This window comes from Hakea prostrata, chromosome 10 (genome assembly GCF_041222555.1).
Source record: "Hakea prostrata isolate BN-2017 chromosome 10, UWA_Hpros_2, whole genome shotgun sequence".
NCBI lineage: Eukaryota > Viridiplantae > Streptophyta > Magnoliopsida > Proteales > Proteaceae > Hakea > Hakea prostrata.
In genome coordinates this window covers 49,203,569-49,215,939 of record NC_142609.1, presented here as the reverse complement: position 1 = coordinate 49,215,939, position 12,371 = coordinate 49,203,569, and the positions used below count along the sequence as shown (strand labels likewise).

General features: G+C 36.8%; 1 protein-coding gene across 1 annotated transcript in view; it reads right to left on the bottom strand.

The window, feature by feature from the left end:
- Positions 1-8,156, bottom strand: part of LOC149003712 (callose synthase 3-like) — a 45,584-nt gene extending 37,428 nt beyond the window's left edge. Inside the window, 7 exon segments of the mRNA XM_089138336.1 lie at positions 322-432; positions 614-707; positions 808-929; positions 4,698-4,798; positions 7,424-7,645; positions 7,872-7,920; positions 8,000-8,156. Coding sequence (XP_088994462.1) covers positions 322-432; positions 614-707; positions 808-929; positions 4,698-4,798; positions 7,424-7,607 — 612 coding nt within the window. The 5' untranslated portion in view covers positions 7,608-7,645; positions 7,872-7,920; positions 8,000-8,156.
- Positions 8,157-12,371: the final 4,215 nt, after the last annotated feature.

Here is a 12,371-nt window from a genome sequence, read left to right as displayed (position 1 = left end):
ACTAAATCATTAAGAGATTCAGGATTTTCAGTTAGGGTTTTTGGGTGAGAGTTCTTGTAACGCCATTCTTGGCAATTAGCTGTGAGATCTCCCATTGTTCTTCTTCTACATGGTGAAAAGCACTTCATCTTCGCCCGTCAACATAGCACACCGCATTGGTGTGTGAATTACCTTAATCTTTGTGTGTTTTCATTTTGCTTTTGTTTCGATTCGCTAGTTCATGGTGTTTGTTTTAACAAAAGCACTCAAAACATTCATTACGAAAAATAAAACCATCAACAATAGAGATGCAACATAAAAATACGGATGTTGAAAGCAGACCTCAGGATATTTCATAATAGCCTGATTGGCACTGTCAGGATCAAGAGGGAGAATATTGTAAGGGACATAAATCTCGGTCTTTTCTGCAACCTTATTGTGAGTTTCCAAAATCTGCGTAGAAGGCCAACCATCAATATTAGTCATTTAAAATTATATTTCAGAAATTCTTTTGCTGAAAGAAGATTTGAACACCCAGGATCGCATTACGTGGAAGACAAGATTGATGAAAGATCTCAATCAAAAGGAATTGCCAGAATCTAATGTCACAACATAAACCTTCAGGATACTTCACCTCATGATCAAGTTCAACAGCCTCTGTCAGATTGACAGCCTTTAGAACCTCAAAAAGGACAGCAGCAGTTTGGTATGCTTTGGTAAGTTGTGCACTGATTAAACAGAGAGGCTTAAAATCAAACTAAAGGTATACACAAAGATGATAGCTCCAAAAAATTACCAGAACTCCCACAAGTTTGAAAGGAAACTCACCGATCAGCTTTATCAGAGTTCTGCAATGCTTGGATGTATTTTTTGTAGTAATGTTGATAAAAGCTCTGCATTTCACGTGCATCACTCTTTTTTGCCCTCTGCTGTAACGTAGGTTCATTTTCCTGCAAAATGCAAAAGGAAGAACCCATCAAGGAACCTGAAAAGAAAAAGAACCATTGAAAAAGAAAATAGAATTTTTAGAGAAAATTTCTACCATTCACCCATAGGAGCGGGACTTGGCACAATGGTTGGCGGACCATAGTTGTAGCTTGAGGTCAAGGGCATTGAAACAGCCTCTCAGCAAATTTGCTGGGGTAAGGCTGCATAGGAAATTCCCTCCCCCCAACTCTGCTTGTGCCGAAGCCATTGGCACTGATCTCGCCCCTTTTATCATTCACCCATGCTTATTTACGCAAGCTTTTACACCTAATTCCTGGTATTTTTAAATTACCACCATCCACCCCTCTGTTAGACTGTTTTTCAGCACCTCTTCTTGCTGTATGTATTTTAATTACTTTATTCATTAGTTTCTCTGTTATTTATCTAAAACAACCTCCTCCTCCAATCAGAAAAAGAGAAATCCACCACCCCAGCCTTCCTTTCTCTGAAACCCAACCGACCCCACCTACCTTCACCCGTGCCATATAAACCCTGCCCAGCCTGACCATTCGGTCCTGCAATCTGCTTCAGGTTTCCACGAGGCTTAGCACCAATGTCCTCTACATAGGCTCCATAAGCTTATCCACTGAGTTTATGACTGGAACTACTATGAGGCTTCCCTGTCTAGACAAGCCAAGGAGGTCCCAAACTCATGGACCAGTAAAATATTTTGAATTTCTTTTTCAAGAATTAATGCTCATCACTACTCAAGTTCATTATATTCAATTTGCTCAGTGAAAAGCAATCTAAAACAATCGGCATAATGATTTTCCTAGATTGGACACAAGTAGCATCATATAGTGAAATTACTGAAAAGGGCTAAGTAATGAGATATTCCTCGTCATTCCATGAAGGATCTCAGCCGTTGATATAAAAAGAAAAGGTTCTAATCGTGCAATCCACTTTTACCCTATCACTTTGGGGGGAAATTGGGGAAAATTGGGAAAATTAAAGAGGCGGAAGAGGGAGAGAGAGACGGAGGCTGAGCTCGTGCATGAAGAAGACTTACTGGAGATGGGCGGCTGGAGCATTGTGAAAGCATCTCCCAGATTTCTATTTGGTTTTATAATTCTTACTTCTTCATATTCTAGCTGAACTTTGTTAATGGCTACATTTATCTCTATGTTTGAAGCTTAATATGAGCTAATTTCTTAGTTTGTTGAGATGATGAGAGTACCCGAACATGTGATTTGAGCTGAAATTATCCAGTTTGTTGTAGCTCTGTTGTAACACAGTTTATTATCAATGTATTCAGCATGCTAGTTTTTTAGTAATTTCATTTACTGATCAATCATCCGTGAGTGAATGTTGTGGTTTTAGTTAATTGAAAAGTTAATTAGACCTAGATAAATGCTGAATAGTGTGAGTTAGCTTGATCCTTATGTGGGTTTAGCTAATTAGTGGGTAAGGTAGGAATACTCACCTATCTCACGTAACCAATATTGGAATTCGAGCGTAATGTGCATCCTCAGTTCAATTCTCCATAGGAATATGAGGGTTTGAAATAGGATATTAGTGTATATGTGGATTGGAAGATACCCCTATACAATTTTGTCCCAGGTTCTTTGATATGCCTTGTGCTGTAGCGTTGTTGTGGCATCCACAACCTAAATTCAGGGGAAATTGTTTCCCAACATTCATACCACTTCTTATAGTTCATTCTATTACATATTTTTCATTTAGTATCTCTAGTTTAATTTACTTGTCCTTTGTTTATTTAGTTCATTATTCACAAAGTACTTTTGTTAATCTTGTTTAAATTAGCCTTCCTTTTACATTGATAGTTAACGATAAAATTCTCCGTGAGATCGACACTCTACTCATTATTTACTACTTGATTGCGACACATGCACTTGTGTAGCATTTTTAGACACAACTCACAAGCAAACAAAGTCCATGTCATGGGTGTGCTCAAGCAACTCATCTTTGAAGAGCGAAAGGAGAAGTCCAATGCATCAGAGGGGTCAAAAAAGGACTACAAGAGCTGCAACACTTGCAAAGGAGGGTACACCCCCAAGGTGGAGTATGAACTGAGCTGTGATGCAGCACTGAACCCGATTGCACTGGGTCTATTCAAATAACATATACTACTGACCCCTAAATTGTCTCCACCAAGTTTTCCTCCATTGGCTTGTGGAGGGGGGAGTTTACTTAGCTGAAGAAAAGCTCATGATGCCACGAGTTCAGGAAACTGTGTACTTGTGGTATGTTTTGGTAACACAGCTATAGATGTACAAAGACAAGTACTGAGTTACAGGCACATGCTTCAAGAGGAAGAAAGAGAGGCTTCTGATGTTATAGAGCCTTGCAGAATGCCGTTTCTGAACATAAAACTGTGACCAAGAATCGATAAGGGAGACGAAGCAGCTCAGTGTCAACGGATGGCAGCTTGCTTCCTTTACTTCTAGCTTACCTAAATCTCTCAAAACTCTTGTGAAACTCTCCCTCCCAACTGCAACCCTACAAAGCTAAAGCCCACCCTCTGCATGTTGGGAGGCAATTTTTTCTCAACTCATGGAGTGAGCAAAATTTGGCTTTTCAAGGCCTTCCCAAAGGCACGAAAGGGCATGATGGTACGATCATAGAGATGCAGTCTTTACCACATTTCAAAAGGCAGGAGGACTCATTAGTAACCAGAAAAGGTGAACCTGATGCCAAAGGCTTCCATACAAGTAGAGTCCAGGGGCACAGAAAATAATGTATCATACATCAAACTAAACAGAAATTAACACACGAATGTAGATAAAATGATGATTCAGTAACAACATAATCCCCCAGGCAGCAATCACAGCTAAGGCATTGATTTAAATAAAAAGGGGCATAACAAACAAGAATCCTACTATTAGACGGACAAAGAGGGCCAACCGTAAGGAAACTCGCACCCCCCGATTTCACAAAGACCATGTATTCGTATCTCAAACCCGCGAACTGATGGTATCAACAGGGCGCTGAAATTATGATCCCTATAAAAAGCAACATAAGTACAGATGCAGACAGTGGACCTTGGCACAAAAGTAGGGTTGCTCCATTGCTACCTAGTGGTTGTGGAAAAATCTGGAAACAGCCTCCCAGCAAATCAGGAGACAAGTTGCATCCGTTGCATACCCTAACCACCCCCCACCCCCACCCCCCAAAAAAAAAGAAGGAAAGAGAAAACCAACAGTGGTGAGAGCCACGTGCACAGAGCAGCCCATCATTTTAGTATGATACATCAAGGGGCAAGGAGCAGGGAGATGTAAAATCTTAGGTTTTAAATGAACAAATCACCTTAACAACACAAATTCGGAAACAATTGGAAGAATAAAATCCTTTAAATCAACATGCCCCAAATAACTATGGGAAATAGTTTTCTATTGAACAAGAGGCATAAATGCAAATATTAAAGTTCCTATTTCACCCAACTTCAGTAACCAGCATAGAATGCATGGAATGTGACAGCTGATTCTCGAACATCAATTTTCTTGAAAGTAAATGCATGCCGTTATACCCGCGTACACTTCATGAGAGCAAGATTAGGCTCCAAATTCCAACAAAAACTCGGTATAAGTGCACAGCAAGGTGCTCAATTATGATCAATACTGAAAAATTCTCAACTCTTTTTATGCACTTAAGATAAAATAGCCCACTTATAATGATACACCTATCAGTTTTTATAAATAATAAAAAGAGTAAGTTTTGAACGATATTTGGCGTTCACAATAGGCAATTCAGACCAAAAGTATAATATTCACCTTCTCAAGACGCTGAAGAAGTGCAGTTTTAAATTGGCGGACACCACGCCCACTAGATGTTGGATCCAACCGATGAGCTTTTTCAAAAGCATAAAATCGACCTAAACAGCATTAGCAGAGTAGTGCATAAGATTCCATAAAATTAATTAAATTTAGAAAAGCAATCTTTGAGAATACACCATAGAATAAACAACAATAATAACTATACAACACAAGCTAGGAAATAATGCATCTCTAGCCAATACTTAAATCAGCTACAGTGTTGAATAATTAGCAGAACTATCAAACAGCCAGTTCTAAATAATACTAATCCAGCTCCACCAACAAAAACCACAGCAAAGCGCCCACAGCTTAAGATTTTTATGTTCTTTATGTTTAAAATTCATAGGGAGTACCTAAAGAACCATATCATATCATCCAAGTAAGTAAAATGGTTATGATGAATTCATCAGTTGTTTCCAATACAAAAAAATCTGCTGTTTCATTCAACGTTAGACCTGTTTCAACTATTTTAAATAGCCATCATACCAAGAATTTGCTCCAGCAATGAACTCAACAAAAGCAACACCTACCAAATAATCTCTCCAATTTTCTCACAACAGCTTAACACACCAAAGTTCAAACCCTCAAGCTTCTTCAGAAACTAATACTTCAAAGCAACTTTCTTCAATTTCTGCCTCCTAGCCATATTCAAATACATGACCTTACATGTCATTCAGTATCAAATATAACAAAATACGAACAAATCAATGAGATTTAACATATGAGTCCCGATCTTTTAGTATCAAACCTTTTGCCCCTCTCCTCAGACTAGATCAAGCCTAAAACATAAGAACTGGGGGCACATCAAGCCCCCCATCAACTAATACCATGTTCAACACTTCAATGTGACCATGGTTTCCACTCCTTAAAAGCTCAAACTTCTATGACACCTTTCCCCAGGTTCGAACAACTATAAGTTACACATCCATATTTTCACCATATCATCTGCTTTATATTTCTTAATTTCTAGACAAAAAAATCTAATGTACGAAAGAAAAAACTTCAAAAAGTTAAATAGCTACCTACTGATTTTAGTGTAACTACTAATCACACCACTCCAAAAGCACCTCTCCCCATCATAAGGTTCTAGCCAGCCCTAATCGTATGGGGAAACTCTCCTCATTCTTCCCACTCTAGTATATTATTGAATGAAGAAAAAAAGAATATTGGAGGCAAACCTTCATCAATAACACTAGCTGATTCCTTGTGCGAATGCTACTATACAAAACTGAACTCCAAATATATAATTTCAGACCAGCCTATCTTCAACAGATGGAGATGGAACCTGTTATAAATAATAATCATAACTTGCCGAGTCCTGAGGTAAGTTGGATCCGCCATCTGATAAGCCATAGCTAACAGAATAACCAAGAGAAACTGAATCCAACGAAGGATCACAACCACAAACTTCTCCGTTTTACTTTAAATCCGGGACAATATAAGCAGTGCCATAGCAACTGCCGCGCCAACTACTAAATACATACATTGTTTACAACAGCTAGAGTGGCCAGGCCAATGCAACGGATACTAAGTTACTAACTGCACCAATTATTGCAAAACAGCAACCACCAGCCACAATGCAGGATGCGGATAGATTTGATTCATAGCTAACCTTGATTATCTATCCATTTGTTTAGTTTCAGAACGAGGAGACCAAATATATGGCAAAATGAAGCATTCATAACTCAATGTTTTGGAAAAACAACTGGATTGCTGAAACAATACATGTAGTGCCATAAGCTAAGATGGCCAAGAGAAGTTGACATCTGGAGAATATAAGTCATAAACTACTTGTCCAGGCTCTAGGATGGCAACTTTAGCCATCCATGCAGCTAAAGGGAAAAGATCCACATCCTATCAAACCTAACAAAGAGAACATCATCACTCTTCAGAGCCCTTCACTAATATCTAATATAATCAACATATAAAAATACAAGCACTACACGTCGCACAAAGAGATGGAGAGATACAAAATTAATCATAACTTTTTTTGTGGTGGCTGGGGAGAGGTAAGGGAGAGCATTATGGTTCCCTATGGAGCCCCCAAACACCAATAAAGTAGCTTAGAGATGCAGCTACCCAAACTCCAGAAGTAAATACAGAACATATGAAGCACTGTTGGAGGACTACACCTTCAATGTGCTGACTCCTGATAGTATGAACGAGTATAAGATGTTCTTGACAGTTTTTTAAAGTAAATTCATATAGATATGAATAGAAAGTAAGCACTAATATAGACTTAAAGTACACGGACATCGCCCCACCCAACACAAAACAAAAAACAACAAACCTCAATGTGAAAATAAAAATATAAAAAAACAGCATAACCTGGGAAATGGTGGAAGTGTGAAACATATTACTTCAACCGGACAACCCCTATACTATGTTCTATAACATGCAGAACACCACTAGGCAACCACCCGAATCATGAGACAGCAAGATAATCCAAGAGATGAATTACCGTCGATTACATATTCATTTTCAGTAATACGGAGTATAGCAAAATAACCCCCCCCCCCCCCCCCAAATAAATGTCACAGAAAACAGAGGAATTAGAAACAGCCCAGTGCAATTTTAAATGAGAAAACATGCATGACTATTGATATTTCCTAAATCCATCAGTATAAACATAGAATACGGAAAATGAGGAAATATACAAATGAACATGCATAACTCGAACTTACAGAGATAAGCAACCCTTGGATTGCTGGATTCAACTTCATTGGCCACACGAAGGATCGGCGCAATCTCAACAAGCGAAGAGGGCACGACTTCACTATTAAATATTTCTCCAACATTTCCCACGGTTTGAGTCCTCAAAAGCCGCCTCGGCGGCGGCTGCTGCTCAGACCCTCTTCGTGACGACATTTTCGACCTGCAGATGAAATTCAAGACTCCTTCTGTTCCTGCAGAAATTCATGAAAAAAATATTAAAACAAGGAAAAATAAATAATGAATCACTTCAGTGAAAATCTGATCAAACAAAAACGCAACAAAAAAAAAAAAAAAAAAAAAGTGAAGAACACACAAAAACACTTCAGAACAGTGAAACAAGGAGACGAGAGATGAAGTATATTTCCGCTAAAGAACTTCAAAATTATATGAAACTATGAAGTGGAAGAACAAGTTTACCAGTAGAAGGACAGAGTTAAGCTGGTGAAAAAAGCATCTTCAACATGCACTGAGAAACCATTTCAGAGTGAAATCAGCAAACCTGAACTAAGGAAAATAAAATTTTACAAAGAGAAGACTCCACCAACCGAAAGATCAGCCCCGGTTCAAAGATCGCTTGCAGCAAAGAGCGTACCAGTGAGATCAAACGCAAAACCTAGGAGGAGAAGGAGAGAGAGACTGCTACTTTAAGCTACCCGGAAGAAGTCAGGAAAATAGACTGAACACATGAACAAAGCGTAACAGATAAAAAACCCCTCTGCGTCTGCTTCTTTTTAGTGATAGTGGGACCGTGATTATAAGCAATAGAAAAGACCGCCATTTGCCGCAATATTTACATATGAACCACTTGTGATTCCGGCTTGTGTCAGATTCGATTATTAATGGAAAATTTTTCGTGAGTTAACCTAAAAACGTTAGTTTCCCAATGGTAAGTTCATCAAGCGATTAACAACTCAAATTCTTATGGGAATATTTTAGGTTTGCACCCATCTGGCGACACTTATATCAATAATATCTCCTCATGTTATCAATTCGCTAGCTCCAAAAAAATATATATTTGGTTACCAAAAAAAAAAAAATATATATATATATATATATATATATTAGTTTCAAATAATTTTTAGTTATTTATTTTCTATTACCCCTACATTTTAAGTTTAAAAATATTATTTATGATGCATATCTTTTAAGCTATGAAAATTTATAATTGGAAATGCAAGTAGTCGTCACAGAAAGTAGGAAAATTAAAAAAGAGTCGAGTATGGGTTTTTCATTCAAAATTATTCTCTTTATTTGAAATATTTAACTTACTTACGTTAATATTTAATTTTTTTGACCAAATATGTCAGTATTTAATTATGACATTTTAAAGATATAGGGTGTTTTGATAATTTTCACCTTATAAGGGATTCAATTAATAAATTGTATAATTCAATGAGTGGTCTTAATTTTAGGGGGTAACTCAAGGGATGTCATTGAAAATATTCAGGGTCAGTTCTCGCACAATAGATTACTCCTCAAAGATAATTATTACATACAATTTAAGTATAAAATGATGCGGTAAATGAGAGGGGAGAAAATATACGCACACACGGAAATATAAATCATGAAAATACAATAATGGAATAAGATGAGATTGAAAATGACAAAAAAAGATGAAGACGTGTCGTAGGGTTTGTTCGTTCAAGAGTTTTCTTGTCTTTTAAAAAAAATTAACTTACTTAAAATATCACTTAATTTTGATTGGCTAATAATAAAAGATGTAATGATATGTTTTTCCTGTATAAACGGTCTAATTCGTAAATTTAGAGAGAACTGAAAGGGTCGCCCTGAAAATTTCCCTAAGAAATGATACTGCGTTTTAGTTGAGATGCTTAACGAAGGGTACTTATTGTAATAAAGTCTAGACCTGTGGGGGATTTTTGCTTGGGTGTTTATATAAAATTAAAAATTCGAAATAACATTGAATTACGAACCATATGGCCGTTTATTGCGTATTAACAAGAGACGTTTCTGATTAGTGGAATGGTATGCGCTTCTTAATCCCCAAAAAACATGTTATGCGCACGTAATTGACGAGACTACCCCGATTATACTAGAATCAGCTATGCGTTTTGGGCAATAGCCGACGTCTATTTACGTAAATGCGGAAAGCGAGTGGCGAATGAGTTTCCGAAATCCGTGTCAGCAACGTCGTATGGAGGACAAAATGTCGGCTTGTCTTATTTATTCGATAAGCCACTTTAACACGTTAAAAAAACTACTTTACCACTTTAGGCGGGCCACTCTGGAGCTGACAAGAGTCCTACGAAACACACTCGAGCCTCGCGGTGATTTGAAATGAGAAATGAGATATACCACATACCAATAACAGATTTCGGGTCCGAATCGTCCGGTACATATCAATGTTTTTCGGTTCAAATTTGGTTCGATGAGTTCTTAACATTTTTTACTGTTTTTTTTAATAAATATTTCATAAGAAAGCAAAAAGAGAAATCACCCAGTTGACAAAACACTACAAAACCACGATCGGTCCAAGTGTTTCACTCGAACAGGGGCGGATCTATGAAGGGGCCGAAGGGGGCCATGGTCCCCCGGATTTTTTAAAATTTGATGCATATTCCTCTAATTCCTTTAATTTTTTCGATTTTTTCTCTTCCCACATATGAAATGTCACTATTTGGCCGCCCCTCAATATTGTGAACAATTTTTAAAGGTAAAAGGTAAAATAATGGGTATAAATGTCATTCCTAATAAAAAACTAATTCATCAATCCCTATTTATTCTCCCCTCTCTTCTCTCTCATCTTTTCTTCCTATTTATTCTCCTCTGTTTTATAAACGTGGGTTAAAGGAAATTTTTTTTAAAAAAAATCTTATTAGGTATTCAAAAATCAAAATGTTATTTTCAATTAAAAACTAACTCTTCAATCCCTATTTATTCTCTTGTCTCCTCTCCTCTATCCTCTTTTTTTCCTATTTATTATCTTCCCTTTCTATAAGCGTGGCTTAAGAAAATTTGGAAAAAGATCTACTCCACAATTAAGTCTATGTTTCTTTTTCAATTTATTTATTATTTATTTTTTTCTCTTTTCTTTTGTTATTCTTTTTAATTTGATTTTATATTATATGTTTCTTTATTTCTTCTGTAATTTTTGTTATTTGATTTTGTATTGTGAATAAAATGTCTATAGTTAGTAGGTAAATAACTACCATTGATTTGCATCTTTTATCTAAAAGAAAATTTTGATTTACATCTCCTACCAAAGAAAATTTTGGTTTATATTTAACTTTTTAGGGTTGAAGTCATGTGTATATATTTTTTATATTGTTGATTTAATTTTACCTATATTTTGTCCAAAAAAAAAATATCATTATCAATAATTTATCATTTTTTTTCAAATATATGTGGGCCCCACAAAATATATGTGGTCTATTTTTTTATTTAATAAAATAATTTAGCGGTAGGACCCCAAATAGGAAGGTTACTGGTTTTCATTCTTCGGCCCCCCCACACTATTGCATCATGGGTCCGCCACTGCACTCGGAATAGATAGAGCCTCCGACAAACATGAAAAAAATACAATAAAAATTTTTTTTTTTTGATAAACAAAAAAAATTACAAGAAATACAAATGGATGATCGAAAGAGTGAATCCTTCAAAATACCATCAACCTCGATAGGAAGATTTCTATTATTAATCAATAAATAAGCCATTGATAGGTTTTCTACTGAACACCCATTTTTTTTTTCTTTGTATTGTCTTCAAGGTAAGAGCACTATTTTATTTAAAATAATCAAACAAAATATTTCCAAATAGATATTTTTGTACATATGTTTTTATCTGTGAAAATGTAAGACTCTCCTTCTGTTTCTGTTTCTTTTTTTTTTTTTTTTTTTTTTAATCAAAGTACTTAATTAATTAAGTCAATCCATTACTGATTTTTACCTTGCTTTCTCACATATGGAAAACTCGTATACCTAAAGAGCAAATTACATATACACTTAAGGTTTACACTTTTGAAATTTATTCTATTTTTAGCATCCACCTTTGCCTAACTCCATTAGTTTTAAAAAAGAAAAAAAATATACATTTATCTTTAATCTTGTTATAAGGGAGGAAAAATATTGAAAATTATTTCATAACCAATCATGGTTGCTCTCTTCACTTTTTTTTATTCTTTTTTATTTTTATTCTTATGTGTCTTGAAAATCGAAATAGGTTTGAAGGTAAGACCATAGTTCATTGTGTCGGCGACATATCGCCGACACAGGGCGATATGTCGCCATGTCGCTGGGGGGCGACACGACTCCCCCCAGCGACATGACATTTACCAAATGTCGGCGACATATCGCCCTGTGTCGGCGACATGTCGCCGAAAAGTCGATATATCGCCGAAAAATCGGCGATATGTCGCTACATTCGCCATATATAGCAGCCTTTCGTTTGTTTTTCGCCGATTTTTCGTTCGCTTTTTGCCAAAGTGATGTAGGGCCTCTAAAAGCTCCGGGGGCGCTGTCCCCACACCCCCGCCGGGGCGGCCTCCCCGGACCCCCGCCCGCTCACCGGGGAGCGGGACCCCCGTATCCGTCGGCAACAATATGTGAAGCATGAGCCATACTCAACATAGTTGTATAATGAATTGTAAACTTTAGTACATCTCTTTACTACTTGTGTATTTGTGTTCTCTTTGCATATTTACATTAGTTTATATGAATTTTCCAAACTTCCAGTTTTGCCCGCATATAGTTGGACATGTGCCAATTATAAACTTTAGGTTATGTGATGTTTTAGGTCAAAATAACACCCCCAATGTGTTTATTGGCCTCAAATTAGATTACACGTCAAATTTCATGTCAAAATGACCCCAAATACCCTTCGAAACAGGGGTTCGATTTTTCATCGAACCCTTACCAAAAGTCGAGCGACTTTTGGCGACATGTCGCCCGTGTCGCCGTG